General features: G+C 36.2%; 1 protein-coding gene across 4 annotated transcripts in view; it reads left to right on the top strand.

Moving 5' to 3' along the window:
* The window catches only part of RBBP6 (RB binding protein 6, ubiquitin ligase), a 30,663-nt gene extending 13,211 nt beyond the window's left edge, over positions 1 to 17,452 (top strand). The window contains exons 5-19 of one of the 4 annotated variants that reach the window (XM_054580886.1): positions 946 to 1,034; positions 1,147 to 1,243; positions 1,630 to 1,769; positions 3,328 to 3,441; positions 4,329 to 4,501; positions 6,412 to 6,515; positions 6,635 to 6,975; positions 8,236 to 8,332; positions 8,422 to 8,500; positions 8,597 to 8,651; positions 9,833 to 9,901; positions 11,777 to 12,139; positions 12,418 to 12,519; positions 13,377 to 15,134; positions 15,484 to 17,452. In XM_054580886.1, the coding sequence (XP_054436861.1) occupies positions 946 to 1,034; positions 1,147 to 1,243; positions 1,630 to 1,769; positions 3,328 to 3,441; positions 4,329 to 4,501; positions 6,412 to 6,515; positions 6,635 to 6,975; positions 8,236 to 8,332; positions 8,422 to 8,500; positions 8,597 to 8,651; positions 9,833 to 9,901; positions 11,777 to 12,139; positions 12,418 to 12,519; positions 13,377 to 15,134; positions 15,484 to 17,059 (5,157 nt within the window). In that variant the 3' untranslated portion in view covers positions 17,060 to 17,452. The remainder of the gene's footprint in view (positions 1 to 945; positions 1,035 to 1,146; positions 1,244 to 1,629; positions 1,770 to 3,327; positions 3,442 to 4,328; positions 4,502 to 6,411; positions 6,516 to 6,634; positions 6,976 to 8,235; positions 8,333 to 8,421; positions 8,501 to 8,596; positions 8,652 to 9,832; positions 9,902 to 11,776; positions 12,140 to 12,417; positions 12,520 to 13,376; positions 15,135 to 15,483) is intronic. The other 3 variants (XM_054580888.1, XM_054580887.1, XM_054580889.1) reach the window with 3 other exon arrangements.
* The last annotated feature ends 1,518 nt before the right edge of the window (positions 17,453 to 18,970 follow it).

Raw genomic sequence — 18,970 nt, 5'->3', positions numbered from 1 at the left:
TCATTATCAACTTCTAGTATACTGTTTTAATTCTTATGTACTGTAAGGACCACGTTTGAGTTTCCGTTTATTCCTACCATTGTTTCTCTGTGGGAAGCAGTTGGGGAGTTTTGGAGGTTTGGGGGATTTTTTTTTTAACTATTTGTAAATGTTTGGGTTCAAACAAATTAGTTGTTCAACTTCTGTAATCCATTTTTCTGTAAATGTTGCTGTTGTTCTAAGCTCTGTTAATGTTAAGCATACTTTGTATATAAAATTACAATAAAACATTAAAACTGGTTGCTTGTTTTGTGGATGAATGTAAAGATTAAAACCCAGTGAATGGCTGATATGAATGCTAGATGCTTGAAGATTGAAGTTATTAGGACTCAGTCCCTTAGACCCTGCTTATATCTAGACTATATTTTATATATCTTAAAAGACAAAGTTCATAAAACTTGAGAGAGTTGGGTTTAAAACTATAAACGCTCATTGCATGTGTTTTGCACCTAATTTGAAACTGACACCACTCCCTAAAGAGCCTTCTGATTTTTAATGTCAGCTGCATAATGTGTTCGGTTATTCTACCCCCAACTCCACCTCCCACTTGTAAGTATAAACTACAGTCTTAATGCTTTGACACTTGAATTATTTTTAAGGTAGGAAAGACATCAAGTGTTTCTTTCTAAACTTAATCTCAGTGTTTAACTCTTAGAGGAGTAGTGTGGAAATCTGAACACAAGGTACAAACAGGGTCTAAGGTTTGAGTACCCCCAGAAAGACTTCAGTCCTGCATACACACAAACACCTGAGGAACTCCCAGTGCCTCTTCTGGGTTATACATGTAAATAGCTGTTTTTATGCAAGATTAGATACTGCTCTTTACAGGATGAGTGGTGTTGTCTTTGGCTGTGTGGTCTTAAATGTGTTTCTAATGTGTGTGTCAAATAATTACCTGTTAAACAGACTGCCAATCTGGCTGAAGCCAATGCTTCTGAAGAAGATAAAATTAAAGCAATGATGTCGCAATCTGGCCATGAATACGACCCAATCAAGTAAGTTCATAAGTACTTTATACTAATAGGGGCTTTGGGGTGGGTTTCCCCGCCATTGAGAAGCACTATTTTTCTGAGCCTTTGTGTACATGAAATTTTTTCTCCCTTTCAGTTACATGAAGAAACCTCTAGGTCCTCCACCTCCATCTTACACCTGTTTCCGTTGTGGTAAACCTGGCCATTATATTAAGAATTGCCCAACAAATGGGGTAAGTCCAGAGTACAAAATATGGTACAGCTTACTTTCTTACAGATATTCACTAGTCATTTTATTTTTCTTGGTAAATACTGCCTTTTGTACTACAGTGGCAAATGGCTCTGGAGCTGCATTGCCAGTTTCAAACTAATGAAACTTTCAAATTAATTGGCTCTGCCATTTAATAGCTGAGTAAGCTTGGGCAAGTTACTTGATTTTTCCAACCATGAATTTTTTTTTTAACCTGTGAAATGATGATAATAGTACTTCACATGGCTGTTGTAATGATTAAATGAAGTTACATGTAAAGCACTACAAATAGTTGGTAAGCACTGCATGTTAACTATTAAATAAAGGTAACTGCTTTTTCTCTTCCTCTCTCCTTTCACCTCTGAAAAGGATAAGAACTTTGAATCTGGTCCTAGGATTAAAAAGAGCACTGGAATTCCCAGAAGTTTCATGATGGAAGTGAAAGATCCTAACATGAAAGGTGCAATGCTCACCAACACTGGAAAATATGCCATACCAACTATAGATGCGTGAGTATTCAAATTACATATGGCCTGTGGGGACTAGTCCGTCCAGGTTATAGTGTTTTGTTTAATCATGAGCTTGGGACTTGGCAACTTCTGTGTTATGAATGAGAGGCTGCAGTCTGCTCCATTTGAAGCAAATTTAAAATGGATTTGGGGGCTTTTGTTATCAGTGAGTGCCACTTCCCTTGTAGTCTTCTAATTTTTTTCTTTTTCTGTCATTCCCTGCTTTCTTCCTCATTCACATACATACTCCCACATAACTTTACATGCTACTTGCACTTTTTAAGTGAACAAGATGAGTATCTTAATCATTTTGAGAAACGAGGCTTAAGAACAAAAGTTCTGCAATATGTCAAGGCAAAATGTAAGTGCCAAGAAGGGATGAAATACTAGGTTATCGGTGTGAATCTAAAGATTCTGAAGTATGGCTTATTTTGTAAACTATTCAGGTCATCTGTAGCACCGTAAGCTATACCTTACTGCTTATTTTTAATGTTTTCAGATTTTATTTTGTGAACCAATTTTTAATGAAATGGGTAGATGTGAAAACCTGGGGAAGTAGTTCAACTATGTTACGTGCTCTTAGTAATGCTTTTAATTACCTTTTTTGTTACCCTCAAGTTGTAACAAGTTTGTTACCCTCAAGTACTCATACAACACAATATTAAGTGTTGTTTTTGGGGACTGTTGTTCTCTAACTTCATAGTGCATAAGAATCTCTTACAAAAAGTGTGTGAAGTGATCTGGCCACATGTGTGCCACCTCACCCCCATTTGATTCAGAGGCTCTGTGCTAGGACTCTGCACTCTTAACAAGTTCTCCAAGAAATTTTGAAATTACCTTGGCACACATCAACTTAGAGAATGGATGTTCCTGTTATCAGTGTGAAAGAAATTGTATGTAAGAACACAGTTTTTACTCAGCTTCTTGCGATACTGAAATGTAGTACAGTGAACAAAAGAGGACAATGAAAAAATGGCTGTGCCGTGGGATGACATTGAAAAGTTAGTGTTTTTTCAGTAGGTACTTCAGTAAATACATTGTTTTAGGTCACAGAAAGAATGTGTTTTCCTAAACTCCCAACCTGCTTACTCTTAGCTTCATCCCCATCTGTTTTTATCAGTTACCATCTTGTGTTTTTGTGGTTCATCTTAGTGCAGTCTTTTGTTAGCTCTTTCTAAATCATACATTTCATACATGCTTCCAAAAAATTTTAGGTTGAAATTGATGATTTTTACAGACACAGTTTAAGAGCAGACCGCTTCATCTATTAATAATATATAGAAGTAAAAGTATTTAAATAGAAATTTGTGTTGGAAAATTAGCATCACCTGTGAACCATAACTAATAATTAACTTCATTGCTTTTGAATGCTGAAATACAAAAAGCCCATTTGTGCCAAACACACAGCAAATGCTGGGGAAAATGGGAGCCCAAATATTTTAATTGAAACTTTCACTCTCTCCACTAACACCACTAATAAGCAACTCAGACTCTTCTTCTGTTTCTTTTTCTGTCCTCTCTTCTCCTTTTTTTTTCTTTTCTTTTCTCTCTTGGGCAGTGGGAGACTCCTCTTTCAAAAATTGGGAACAATGGGGCATAAGCAAATTGACACTTATTTCTGGAATCGTGGTGATGTCTATGGAGCAACTGCAACACAAATAGCACACCTAAGGTACCTTCTCTGTCCAGCTGAGATAAACACACTCTGTTCTTAAATGAGATAGAAAGGATTTCTCTAAGAATTCCTGTTTGACAAATTTGCCTGATTACAGAGAAGATGGGGGTGTTGGAAGCAGTAGTGATGAGTCTGAGAATAGTGTATTTTGTTTTTTTTTATTTTTAATATATTTAATATCTAGCATTTCTGCATAATGCATTTCTACCAAAAAAAAAGGACCCAAAATTTGTAATGAGGTGTTATGTTAAATTTTTGTAACATATATTCTAATTGTTTAAATGAAGATTGCCTATAAATAGATAAATCTCTTTTAAAATACTGATTATATGTAGACCACTGGCTGTTAATCATTTGTGTATGGTGACATAGTATTCCCCTTAATTGTACCAATTCTAGTTACCCATATTATGACATTCACTCTTAACTATCTTCACAAGTATTGAGGACTGTTAGACTATGGAGGGAAACTTTTTTTCTTCCTCAGGGAACATCATATAGGGTAGGGAAAAAACTGTGATAAGGGTATTGTCATGTCGAAGCTCAAGTCCTGCCTCTGCTATTTGTGGCACTGAATGTGTCACTTTACCTCTCTCGCCCTCAGCTTTTAGAGTTACGGATTCTAAGGTCCTTTTAGCCAATTTTATAGTATTTCTTTGTTTCTTTTTGTTCTACTTGTTGAGGATTTTGTTTTATATCTTTTCATTGTTTTGAGGGAGAATGTTCATAATTGCTCCTTTATTTTGGAAGGTGTTACACTTGTGTCAACTCATTAGGCATTGTACTAAGTGATAAGCTTCCATTAGGGTATAGTAGAACATGTAAATATCTTGAAATACTTTGCCTTCTTAACATTGTTAAAATGCTAAAACCTTCTTTTACAGAGAAGCATATGCAATTGGGAAGAAAGAAAAACCCCCTTTCTTACCAGAGGAACCATCTTCTTCTTCTGAAGAAGAGGATCCTATCCCAGATGAATTGCTATGTCTCATCTGCAAAGATATTATGACTGATGCTGTTGTCATTCCCTGTTGTGGAAACAGCTACTGTGATGAATGTAAGACATGCTGAGCCTTTGAAGACGTATATTTTAGGATATGTATTCAGGTGACCCTTGAAAAACACAAGGATTAGGGGCACTGACTGACCAGAAATCAGAATATAACTTTTGACTACCCCAAAACTTAACTGTTAATATCCTAATATTGACTAGAAGTCTTACCAAAAAATAAACAGCTGATCAACCCATATTTTTTATGTTATATGTATTTTGTACTGTTTTCTTACAGTAAAGTAAGCTAGAAAAAATTATTAAGAAAATCATATTAGGGGAAAAGAATCTTTGAATAAGCAGACCCATGTATTTCAGACCCATATTCAAGGGTCAGCTGTTCTGCTTGGAAGGGCACTTAGCAACATCATGCATTTTAATATGAAATGTCGATAAAACATTTAATAGAACTTATTTTTTTTGCCTTTTTTTTTTTTAAATAGCCCTTTAACCACTTCCTTTGCCTTCATCATGGTGACTGACTGTACTTTACGTTTTATAAATTGTAAGATTTTTGTTTCCTATACATTTCAAAAGGTATCCAGAACTTTGAAAGCCTTTTGGGCATTGGGTAATCTGGAAATACTTTTAAATGGTAATTAATTCTTTTTCCTGGATTGTGAAAAATATCTTACCATAGCTCCCCTGTTATCTGAGGTTTTGCCTTCTGTGGTTTCAGTTGACCCCCATCAATCACAGTCTGAAAATATTAAATAGAAAATTCTAGAAATAATTCATAAGCTTTAAATTGTGCCCCATCCTGAGTAGCATGATGAAATCTCACAACCAGCAGTTTTTCCCTACCTGGGATGTGAATCATCCCTTTGTTCAGTGTCTCCACCCTGCATACACTCACCCCAATTAGTGATTTAATAGTCATTTTGGTTTTCATATCTATTGTCATGGTGTCACAGTGTTCATGTTCAACTCACCCTTATTTTACTTAATAATGGCCTCATAGCACGAGAGTAGTGATGTTGGCAATTCATATATGCCAAAGAGAAGCCAGAAAGTACTTCCTTTAAGTGAAAAGGTATGTATGTATAGGAAAAAACATAGTATATATAGGGTTCATCACTATCTGAGGTTTCAGGTATCCACTTAGGGTCTTGGAATGTATTCCCTCCCATTCTGCCAAGGATAAGAAAAGACTGTTGAATTGTAAATTTCTAAGTGTAATTTAGAACAGCTCTCTGTAAACAGACCCAAAAAATTGCCATGTGGTTATTCATGACTTTTTTTATGATCACTTGTGTTAGCACTTTTTTTCCTGCCACTTAATCCCAAATTCATTCCTTCTTACCAAAATGAAAATAGTGTCATCTGAAAATTTTATTATTCTGGCCTTTTTCATTTCAAAAGATAGTTTTGAAATATAAACATTTTTGAGGGGCCTCTTTAGTGAAGACTGGTCAAGAGAGGAAGTCACTTAAGACTTCTTTCAGAGTGTCTTGGATTTAACTAACCATGTATTACTGAATTTTTTTACTACACTGGAATATAACCAGTGAATCTATAATTTAGTGTTATTTCTACATGCTCTAGATGTCTCTGATTTCTTTGACTAAATAAAGATTATATTATAATGCCTTTTCTTGGTGATTTTTTTTTTTTTAAACCCTTTGTAGCCACGTAAAGTTTTTATTTTTCTAGGCTATTTTTTTCTGTAATACTCCAATTACTAGCTCAACAAAGAGAAAAGTACTTGGGAAAGTGCTTTTTTTCTCAATTTAAATGTTTGTTATATTCATGATTTCTATTTTAAGGTAGAAGTTAGCAGAGTGCTATGAGGTGAGGGATTTTACTTTTAAGTTTATTAATCAAAGAATAGAAATGATTAGTGATGTGTGCTTGGGAAACAGTAATGTAATGGAACAGTACTATACTTTTACTAATATTTAAAATCTGATACATAGGTATAAGAACAGCACTCTTGGAATCAGATGACCATACATGTCCAACGTGTCATCAAAATGATGTCTCTCCTGATGCATTAATTGCCAATAAATTCTTACGACAGGTAACTATCTTTCTATTCCTTTTATAGTAACCATTTTATGAAAAAAATTTTAAACTTTTGATTTAACTGTACTTGAATAAACACTACATTTTCTGCATTTTTATATTTGATGTCTGTAGGCTGTTAACAACTTCAAAAATGAAACTGGTTATACAAAAAGACTACGAAAACAGTTACCCCCACCACCACCACCACCAATACCACCTCCGAGACCACTCATACAGCGGAACCTACAGCCTCTGATGAGATCTCCAATATCAAGACAACAGGACCCTCTGATGATTCCAGTGACGTCTTCTTCAGCTCACCCAGCTCCCTCTATATCTTCATTAACTTCTAATCAGTCTTCCTTGGCCCCTGCTGTGCCTGGAAATTCATCTTCTACCCCAGCGCCTGTACCTGATATAACTGCAACAGTCTCCATATCAGTCCACTCAGAAAAATCAGATGGACCTTTCCGGTAGGTCTAAGGACTTCTCAGTGTTAGGAAACAAGTGAGAACAGTTGTGTGGTTTTCATGGTTATATATTGCTTTTATGGTTATTCTAGTGACATGCAGTGTATACATCCTTGTGGACCACTCTGCTCGGTAAGATGAGTGACTTTTAAGAAATGGCTTAGTCTTATTGGAGGAAAAGGCAGATGAAGGAGATTGGTTGGCAAATAATTAAGTATCCCAACTTCAAAAACTGTACAGGTTGCCAACATCCCCTCGTAAATGTTGAATCATATTCAACATTTGATTGCTCTGCAGTTCAAAGGCTCTGCAGTTCACAGCGGGAAGAATTTACTTGTGGTCTTACTGATGGTATTGGAAAAGAACAGTTGTGAGCAGAACTAAGAGCAATTTTGAGTAGGTGGAGAAGGGAGGCATTGAACATTGGTAAAGGTAGAGAGGTCAGAAATAATCATTGTTTTATAGCATAATTACATAGAAAAGAATTGAAAACTTACTTAAATCTTTCCACTTGAAGAATGAAAGGGACCTTTGATCATGTAGTCCAGTGGCTCATAAATTCTTAAAAAGTCAACCAGTTTTTAAAAAATAGATGCCAGGGACGAACTCCAGACATGCTGAAGCAAAATCTTCAGGCTTGGGATCTTTACATGTATATTTGAGAAATCCCACTGACCTAGATAGGTTAGCCTTTTATTTGATTAACAGTGAGACTAAGGCACAGAATTCATTGGTTTATCTGAGAATTGCTCCTTTGATTTAATGGCAGAGCTGGAAGTAGAATTTCATCTTAAATTCTGTATTTTTTTTTTGTCCCACACTTTGAGCTTCTTTTTCCAGGCTTTATTATTCTTAGAACTGAACTGATTTCTTTTTTTTTTTTTTTTTTTTATTAATTTATTTACTTTTTAAATACATTTGTCTCTGCCTTCCCCCCACCTCTTTCCCTTGCCCCCTCCCACCTCCCCTCCCTCAGCTCTTCCCCTTTGGTTTTGTCCATGAGTCCTTGCTATATAGAACTGAACTGATTTCTGACGTATCTATCACAAATCATAGATGGTGCTTCTTAAGGAGGTTTCTTCTTTCTACTATTCACTCGTATATGAAGGACTTTCCAAAAGTCCAGTTTCTCATTTTCCTCAAAAGTTTTCATCATCTTTGATTTAACTCATCTAAAAGCAGATGATGAATAAATAATTTGTGATTTTTAATTTTTCACTTCAGATGACTTGTTAATGTATTGTAAATTATATTGTTTTTCAGGGATTCTGATAATAAATTATTGCCAGCTGCAGCCCTTGCATCAGAACATTCAAAGGGAACCTCTTCAATTGCAATTACTGCTCTAATGGAAGAGAAGGTAAGTTTTACTGGCTTTGAAATTTGGAGACACTTTTTTTATAATATATTTTTAAACTATTTTTTTAAACTTCTTTTTTTCCCCCATAGGGTTACCAGGTACCTGTACTTGGAACTCCATCTTTGCTTGGACAGTCATTATTGCATGGACAGCTGATTCCTACAACTGGTGAGTGAAATTATCCTGGTTTGGACTTCTTTCCTTTAACTTTATTTAAATGCAATTTCATGTTTACTTACTGTTTTTGTTTTTTTTGCTTCCAAGGTCCAGTAAGAATAAATACTGCTCGTCCAGGTGGTGGTCGACCAGGTTGGGAACAGTAAGTATATGTTTAAAATAATCTTCAGCTGATTGCCTTGACCTAGATAATAACAGTAAAAGCTACAGTCTAGGGGCAGTGTATTTCTGAATGGCTTTATTGTAAATTCTTTTATGTGTCATGTTAACATAGTTTTTATGTAAAATATCACAAATTCAAAATTCTATGAATTTTCTTAAAAATGAGTAATTCTTTTCTAGAATATAAAATCTTTTAGATTCTTTTTGCTTTTATGTCTTAACAAGTGGTGATTTTGACAGGATCTCGGTTAATAGATAAGAATTACTTAAAAGAATAGTTTAAATACTGACTCCGTTATACTAATGGATTATATTTTTTCCTGTTCTTAATTTGTTCAAAGTTTGAATAAATAAATACATATTAAGATTAAAGTCTACCAAACACAAACTTCTTGTTTTGAATAGTATGCGTTAATGAAATTTTATTGCATATTAAAATCTCTGTGATAATGGTTTTCTGCCCTGAAATACAAAGAACTTTGATCTTCCTATAGGGTATTATATGGCATTAAAAATCAGTAGATTTATTATCTTCCTATTTATACAATGATTTGTTTATATAATCCATATAAACAGGTTTATATATTTGTGTATATATTCTAAAACTTTGGTCTTTTGGCTTGAAAGATAAACCAAATTTCTAAGAGAAAATGTTTGTTAAATGAGAGACTAGCAGAATGCATCAGTAAGAAAGAGTGTGAGATTTGGAAACAGGTAGACCTGAGGTTGAATCCCAGCTCCTCCATTTATTAGCAGCGTGACAGTGGGCATCTGGTTTTTACCTCTCAGCCTGTTTCCTCATCTATAGAATTAGACTGATACTGACCACTTAACATGGAAAATGCCTACACAGTTGCCTAACAGACAAAGGGCTTTCTTCGTTTTCTATAACAATAAGTTCACAGTATAACTTACAGAATGCTAATTAAAATATAATATTGCAGAAAATATTCTATATTGATGTGTGATTATTGTTACAATATGTTAATCAGAAAAATCAGTTAATTTTAAATAATTGTAATGTTTGCTCATAGCTGGAACCATTCTAAGAGTTGGGATCAGGGAGTAAGAAAAAAGTTTTCATGGTAGTTAAAATAAGTATATACACACTAAAAAGTAATGTGTTATAATCAAGCCTATTTTATCTTTCTTTCCACACAGTTCCAACAAGCTTGGATATCTGGTTTCTCCACCACAGCAAATTAGAAGGGGAGAGAGGAGCTGCTACAGGTAAGCTTGCTAAAAATCTTGAAAAACATTAATGACACAATGAAAAATATAACATGCAGAAATTAAAACACAGCAATGGTAACACTTACGGGGGAAGGGGAGGCAAAAAAATACTGGAATTATCTTTTGGAGGGCAAGCCCCTTATAGTACAGGCTTCCTCTACCAGGTGAGTGTTCCAGGAACCCATCTGTATCAGTATATCAGCTCGTGGTGTTGGAAAAGACTGCATTCAGGTTCAGTGAATTTTTCTTTTTTGAAGACTTTTTGCTTGCATTTGCCCATTTTGAGATGGATGATATATGAGTGTATGCTTGCCCACAACACACTGAGTGTTCAGTAATTTTTGACCAAACACGACATGACCGCCATGCCTCCTCCCCCTTCCTATTCACCTGATCTCACCGCAAGCAACTTTTTTGTTTCCCCAGAAGAAAAAGTCCCCATAGGCAAATGTTTAGTTGATGTGAAAGAGATGAAACAAAACATGGCAGAAGCACTAAAAGACATCAGAATTGATGAGTTCAAAACCTGTTTTGAGCAGTGGAAAAAATGATAGAGTATTTTGAAGATTACTGAAGTATTAATCATCTAAGAATAAATACACGATTTTTTATAACTGAATTCCAGTTTTGGGTGATCTCCCTTTGTATTTCACTTAAGTCTTCAGTAGTTGCCCTTAAGAGGCCTAGAAAGAAACAGATTACACTTATTATTTTAATGATGGTTTTTAAGCCTCCTTTCCAACGACTACTTTCTCCCTGTCAGCGCACAGCAGAATATAGACTTACATTTACTCTTTTGAGGGCAGGGGAAGTCACTAAGGCCCAGATAATATTTAAGTTAACCAGCTCAGCTCCCAATTGGGAAGAAAGAATGCATTTATTTCTCTTCCATCCAGATTCAATTTTCCCAGTCATCTCCATTCTTCATTCTTTTCTATAAGAAGAGGCAAGGAGATTTTAGGGGCTCCACCGGTAGAAGCAGTGTTAATCTAAAAAGCCATAAGTCTTAATCTCTAGGTCATACTCCTCCCCAGGATAGAGAGTCCTCCAAATTAATTTTATAACAGGGTTAGTTCAGGTATTTTCTAGTGTACCATTGAGAATTGCTAAGCTTCTGAAAGTTAACTAAGACTTCATTATAGAGTACGTTATGGTAAGGTGATGTTTACTAAATCAGACTCTGAGAACAGGCTTAAAATCGAAACACCCTTCCTGCCGCTGCTGTGTACCAGTTACCTATAATTTTAAGAATCTTGTTTAATAGAAAAAAGCACACTCTTTCAAAGAAGCCACTGTGTCTTTGATGAGGTAAATCAGAAACTTTGGCCAACCCTTTCAAAAAGGGTTATTTTTACCTAACCCTTTTTGAAAGAAAACAGTGAAATTAAAAATGTTAAAACTCATTATTTATTCTACTTTGAAGGGTCTTTATCCATTTCTTCTCTCAAAAAGATTACAGGAAGTTTTTTCTCCTTTTAAACTTTTGGTCTTGGAAGGCATTTTGGGGAGAACTAGCTTACAGAGACAGTAAGCTGTCAGCTAGTTCCTTTTAAGGACAGGTTAGGAAGTAGTGAGATTATTATGGAGTGATAATAAATCTGAACTTCACAAAAAATAACTTTTAAATATAGCCTTGCCAAGTAGAAAAGGCCCTGTAAACTTGTATCATATCATCTCAGTCTCTAGATGGCCTTTATAATTATTTTACAAATAAATGATGGTACATATAAATAATATCAGTGTTCTTATACTTATTTGTTCTTATTCTGTTCCATTGTTTGTAAGTTCAAAAGTATGGATAGAAAAGACAGGCTTACTTGTCTCAGATGATTTTGGTTTGAAGGAATAATATCTTGGAATTTATTTCTCCAGAAGTATAAACCGTGGACGACACCACAGCGAAAGATCACAGAGAACTCAAGGCCCGTCACTACCAACAACTCCAGTTTTTGTGCCTGTCCCACCCCCTCCTTTGTACCCACCTCCTCCACATACACTCCCTCTCCCTCCAGGTGTTCCTCCACCACAGTTTTCTCCTCAGTTTCCTCCTGGCCAGCCACCACCTGCTGGATATAGTGTTCCTCCCCCAGGGTTCCCTCCAGCACCAGCCAATTTATCAACACCTTGGGTATCATCAGGAGTGCAGACCGCTCATTCAAATACCATCCCAACAACACAAGCACCACCTCTGTCCAGGGAAGAATTCTATAGAGAGCAACGACGGCTAAAAGAAGAGTAAGTGTTTTCATTTGAAGTTATTATACATTTTCATTTTCTGATGTAGGTATCTTTGGAAACATTTTCCAGTGTTTCCAGTTAGTATAAGAAAAATCACCTAGAAATTGAACCAAAGCCATACAAGCAACTTCCTCAGGGATTCCTAGTTACCTGTAGTTTTAAGTGGAAAACTAATGGCAATTTCATTCATTTCGTTCATGGTCTAATTACATTTGTCTTGTTAGTTTTCTTAAATGGTTTTTGTTAACTTTCACTCTTTAACTTTATTTTACTAGGGAAAAGAAAAAGTCCAAGCTAGATGAGTTTACAAATGATTTTGCTAAGGAATTGATGGAATACAAAAAGATTCAAAAGGAGCGTAGGCGCTCATTTTCCAGGTTAGTGTTTTGCAAGCCTTCACAACAGAATTACAAATGGGACTTTGCATATCCAGGGATTAGCTATGGATATAAATAACACTGCACTTACGGAATTTTTCTGATTCGGTCTAGATATATAGAGATGGAGAGCTGCAGCTTATTTCCCAATATCCTTTTATTGAAATAATGTCTCAGTGTCAATTCTATTGTGTAGAACTAGCAGTTATGGGGATTAAAGTGCCCTTGTCCCTCGAAGTTATTTGTAGTGTGAAATAATTGGGAAATGTTTGTGGAAGGAAAGAAATAGGGGAATAGCCAAAGCACATTTCTGAGGATCCTGTTACTTAAGGCTACAGCTTCTTGCTGGAACATTAACCTGTGTAATTATGATGTGTGGTAGAATAAAAGTTGCTTTATTGGTAGAAAAACTGAATTATAAAAATTCCCTGGAAGTTTGTTTAAAGTTCTTATATTTTAAGCTTACAGTTGAAATGTGGTTTCTTTTAAAGCTAGACTATTGGCCAAGATAGGACAAGAAAATTACTCACTTAAATAAGCAGATAGGAAGTAAAATTTAAATTTAATTGGCTTTTTTTTTTAATGTTAAGTTAATTAGCTCATATAACTCATGGTACATTAATGCACCTCACTCTAATTGTTAAGATTTCTCTTTCATTTTGTAATAAGTGAGTGATCTGACCTTGTATACTTTATTCCATTCCAATAGAGGCACCTGTGCCTCTTTAATCATCCAAGATAAAACTTAGTATAAAGAAAGATGGAACCGTGAGGAGAAGCATGCTAGAATTTGAGGTCTATATTTTATTTTGTATATATCTCTCAACTATCAACTGTTGTTTTGTTTTTGTTTTTAGGTCTAAATCTCCCTATAGTGGTTCCTCATATTCAAGAAGTTCTTATACTTACTCTAAATCAAGATCCGGTTCAACGCGATCACGTTCTTATTCTCGATCATTTAGCCGCTCACACTCTCGTTCCTATTCACGATCACCTCCATACCCCAGAAGAGGCAGAGGCAAGAGTCGAAATTACCGTTCACGGTCTAGATCTCATGGATATCATCGATCTAGGTCGAGGTCACCCCCATATAGGCGATACCATTCACGATCAAGATCTCCTCAAGCATTTAGGGGACAGTCTCCCAATAAACGTACTGTACCTCAAGGAGAAACAGAACGTGAATATTTTAATAGATACAGAGAAGTTCCACCACCTTATGACATGAAAGCTTATTATGGAAGGAGTGTTGACTTTAGAGACCCATTTGAAAAAGAACGTTACCGAGAATGGGAGAGAAAATACAGAGAGTGGTATGAAAAATATTACAAAGGCTATGCTGCTGGAACACAGCCTCGACCATCAGCAAATAGAGAGAACTTTTCTCCAGAAAGATTTTTACAACTTAACATCAGGAATTCTCCTTTTACAAGAGGCCGCAGAGAAGATTATTCTGGTGGACAAAGTCACAGAAGTCGGACCATAGGTAGCAGCTATCCAGAAAAGCTTTCAACAAGAGACAGTCACAATCAAAAGGACAGTACAAAGTCAAAAGAGAAGGACGGTGACAATGCTCCAGGAGATGCTAAAGGAAGTAAACATAAGAAACACAGGAGGAGAAGAAAGGGGGAAGAGAGTGAAGGCTTTCTAAACCCAGAGTTGTTAGAAACTTCTAGGAAATCAAGAGAACCTACAAGTGGTGAAGAAAATAAAACAGACTCATTATTTGTTCTCCCAAGCAGAGATGATGCTACACCAGTTAGAGATGAACCAATGGATGCAGAATCTATCACTTTCAAATCAGTGTCTGAAAAAGACAAAAGAGAAAAAGATAAACCGAAAGCAAAAGGTGACAAGGCCAAACGAAAAAATGATGGATCTGCTCCGTCCAAAAAAGAAACTGTTTTAAGACCTGCGAGGGGACCACAAGAAAAACTGGAAGGGGAGCGTGAAAAGTCTCCTCGATCTGAACCTCCACTTAAAAAAGCCAAAGAGGAGACTCCAAAGGCCGACAGTGCTAAGTCATCATCTTCCTCTCAGAAAGAAGAAAAAACCATTGGTACCCCCAGAAAAGCTCACTCTAAGTCAGCCAAAGAGCACCAAGAAACAAAACCCATCAAAGAGGAAAAAGTGAAGAAGGACTATCCCAAAGATGTCAAATCAGAAAAGCTAACTAGTAAGGAAGACAAGGCTAAGAAGCCTAATGAGAAAAGTAAGCTGCTTGACAGCAAGGGAGAAAAAAGAAAAAGAAAAACAGAAGAAAAAGGTATAGATAAAGATTTTGAGTCATCATCAATGAAAATCTCTAAACTAGAAGTAACTGAAATAGTGAAACCATCGCCAAAACGCAAAATGGAACCTGATATTGAAAAGTTGGACAGGACCCCGGAGAAAGACAAAGGTTCATCATCAACAGCCCCAGCCAAAAAAATCAAGCTCAACAGAGAAACTGGTAAAAAAATTGGAAGTACAGAAAGTGTATCTAATACAAAAGAACCTTCTGAAAAATTGGAGTCAACATCTAGCAAAATCAAACAAGAAAAAGTCAAAGGGAAGGTTAGACGAAAAGTAACTGGAACAGAAGGATCCAGCTCCACTCTTGTGGACTATACCAGGTATCTGACATGGGTGGTGGGGAGGGTGTAGGTGGTTGTTTCGGGGAGAGAGTTTTCTTTAATTTTATCCATGCTGGTACTTTTTATTAAAGTAGAATATGTTAAATAACGTGTGTATTGATACTGGGGGCTAGGCTGTTCACTTTTGTCTTAAGAAAGGAATTGTTAAGGTGGTAAGTAAAGTTTGAGGGTGAGTCACATTGTTTTAATGCAACTATATATTTAAATCATTTATATCTCTATTAGAGCAAAATAATTGCATTTGAAAGTTAAATATCATGTATAAGTTAGCTTTCTTATGTTAGTGTTCAATAATAAGTTCTTTATTAATATTTTAATTTCTTTTTAGTACGAGTTCAACTGGAGGCAGTCCTGTGAGAAAATCTGAAGAAAAAACAGATACAAAGCGAACTGTCATCAAAACTATGGAAGAATATAATAATGACAATACTGCTCCTGCTGAAGATGTCATTATTATGATTCAGGTTCCTCAGTCCAAATGGGATAAAGATGACTTTGAATCTGAAGAAGAAGATGTTAAAGCCACACAGCCTATATCGACAGTAGGAAAACCTGCCAGTGTTATAAAAAATGTTAGCACTAAACCATCAAATACAGTCAAATATACTGAAAAAGAAAGTGAGCCATCAGAGAAACTTCAGAAAGTCACCAAGGAAGTGAGCCATGAAATTATACAGCATGAGCTCAAAAGTTCAAAAAACACTGCATCTAGTGAAAAAGGGAAAACCAAAGATAGAGATCATTCAGTATTAGAAAAGGAAAACCCTGAAAAGAGAAAGAGCAGTACTCAGCCAGAGAAAGATAGTAATTTGGACCGTCTGAATGAACAAGGAAATTTTAAAAGTTTGTCTCAATCTTCCAAAGAGACTAGAACTTCAGATAAGCATGATTCCACTCGAGGTTCCTCAAATAAAGACTTCACTCCTAATAGAGACAAAAAAACGGACTATGACAACAGAGAACATTCAAGTTCCAAACGTAGAGATGAAAGGAATGAATTAACAAGAAGAAAAGACTCTCCTTCTCGGAGTAAAGATTCTGCATCTGGACAGAAAACTAAGCCAAGGGAGGAGAGAGATTTGCCTAAAAAAGGAACAGGAGATTCCAAAAAAAGTAATTCTAGTCCCTCAAAAGACAAAAAACCTCATGACCATAAACCCCCTTATGATACTAAACGCCTAAGCGAAGAGACAAAATCTGTAGATAAAAATCCTTGCAAGGATCGTGAGAAGCATGTGTTAGAAACGAGGAACAATAAAGAGTCAAGTGGCAATAAATTACTTTATATACTTAACCCACCAGACCCACAGATTGAAAAAGAGCAGGTTACTGGGCAGATTGACAAGAATGCTACTAAGCCTAAAACCCAGTTAAGTCACTCCTCTCGCCTTTCCTCTGACTTAACTAGAGAAACTGATGAAGCTGCTTTTGAACCAGACTATAATGAAAGTGACAGTGAAAGCAATGCATCAGTGAAAGAGGAAGAAACTTCAGGAAAAGTTTCTAAGGAACTGAAAGATAAAGTCATGGAGAAAGTAAAAGAGAGTCCAGACACAGCACCAGCCAGCCAGATAGGCTTCAACAGGAGCCAGAGTCAGAGCAGTCCTAGTGTTAGCCCAAGTAGAAGTCACAGCCCTTCTGGAAGCCAAACTCGAAGCCACAGTAGCAGTGCCAGTTCTGCAGAAAGTCAGGACAGCAAGAAGAAGAAGAAGAAGAAGGAAAAGAAAAAGCACAAGAAACACAAAAAACATAAGAAGCATAAGAAACATGCAGGTCCTGAAGCAGAATTGGAAAAAAGCCAGAAACACAAACACAAGAAAAAGAAATCAAAGAAGAGCAAGGATAAAGAGAAGGAGAAGGAGAAGGAGAAAGATGACCAAAAAGTGAAATCTGTCCCTGTGTAGGACAGATTTTAAAAATTGACTTAATTACTAAGTCATCTGTATTAAATTTTGTTATAATGTAAAGAGATTCAAGCCTTGTAAATAATGATATGGAAGACCCTGTGCTGCACTTAAAATATTGCTGCTTGATTATTTGATTTTTACATCAGAGCTTTATAACACGAACTTTTGTACAGAATTGTGAGTTGTGACCATGTAACATGAGAGGTTTTGCTAGGATTTATTATTTTTAACCACCATTAATTAGTTGGGGTGGAGTTTACTGTACTGTGAAATTTTCACATTTGAATTTTTTAATTGCCTGGCAAAAGCTGATATCAGTTCTAAAATATCAGCAGAATGATTTGCTGAATTCATTAAAACCCCGTTATGTCACTTTTTGATTACAATAAAAGTTTTCAGTAAACTTTTCAAATGTGGAATATTATTTGAAGAAAGTAGTGTCATGTCTCTTTGTCTTTCCATTTTCCCACTTAAAATAGCCTTTGAGCTTTACTATAAGGTGGACTGAATATACAGAATTCTAAAGTAAGCATAAAAGGTATTGTCTATTGAGACTGGTAGTAGATGGCCAGAAATAATGAACTAGGATTAATTGGAGATTTGGTTGAATAAATCTAGAAGGGTCTTGAATAGTCAGAATTCGAACTTGAATTTTAGAGAGGAGGAATTACCTGTTTATGGTCATGTGTTTTTCTTCAAACTTGGATGAATGAGTATTAAGTTCCTTGATAAGATGTTAGCTAAAGAGGACAGACCAGTGAGCATCTATCTATGCCCAGTTGACAAAAGCAAGCAGTAGTAGGTGCAGAAGCACTAGGTACAACTGATGAATTTCCTTAATGGCTGTGGTTCAGGAAGTATATATAGAGTAGGTAATGAAATGCTATTCAGATTTGGGAGGTAGCCCACTTTGGAAACATGGATGTATAAAGAGGGATGAAGAAGACTGGCTGGCCCCTGGCCAGTGTGGTTCAGTTGAGTGCCATTCCACAAACTGAAACGTTGCCAGTTTGACATCTGGTCAAGGGCATATGGCCTGCGTTGCAGGTTTGGTCTCCAGTCCGGTACGTGCGCTAGAGGTAACTAGTTGATGTGTCTCTCCCTCTCTCCTTTAGAATCAAATAAAACAAGGGAGGAAAAAAAGGACAATAAAGAGACCGATTCTAGCCTGGTGGTGGGAGGGGAAAGCAGTTGGCTTATTAACTTGTCTCCTTGCCTTGATTCAGGGTCTCCAGAGTGTGCATGACTACAGTGCTGTATACAGGTGTTGGTACCCAATTTCTGGTGGTATGCAAACATTTTCTTAAGTATGTTTTTTAATGCAGCATTTAATATTTAAAATTATTAGGTAATCTAAAGAAAAATTATAGGCAAAACAAATTCTGTTAACATCATGAAAGCTGTTCAGGACTGAGTTTAGGAAATGCTGCCTTTCAATGAAACCCACTTTCTTTAAAGAGCTCTACTTTTGTTAGGATTTCTCAGATCACATTTGTTTACCCCCAGACAGCTGTCACTAGGGATGGGATGTCTCTGCTGCCCACCCCCAGCCTTTCTGCCCCCCACACAAAACAGCATTTCTGCTTTAGTTCCGGCAGGCAGCCAGACTCTTAATTCTTAGTAATCTAGACCCAAACCCAGATTATATCTCCCACACTGAGAATTTTGACACTCAGTTCCATCGTGTGGGGTAAGTTTCATTATTTAGGCTCATTGTCTTCTAATTTTTAAGCTCTCCTGACCACTTTAACTGCAGTCCACTCCAATGACAGTTTCCTGGGGTGAGTTATTGCCTGTGATCATTTACCTGCTGAATTTAAACTCAACATTTCATCTATAACCTCATGTTTCCACTCCATCCTCACAGCTTTGTTAAGGCCTGAGGTGTCAATTCAGCCTTTAGTTACT

This window comes from Pteronotus mesoamericanus, unplaced genomic scaffold (genome assembly GCF_021234165.1).
Source record: "Pteronotus mesoamericanus isolate MK-2021 breed Mesoamerican mustached bat unplaced genomic scaffold, CSHL_Meso_final contig_64, whole genome shotgun sequence".
Lineage (NCBI taxonomy): Eukaryota > Metazoa > Chordata > Mammalia > Chiroptera > Mormoopidae > Pteronotus > Pteronotus mesoamericanus.
Note: the sequence above shows the minus strand (reverse complement) of the source record. Positions and strands in the feature narration are given on the sequence as shown.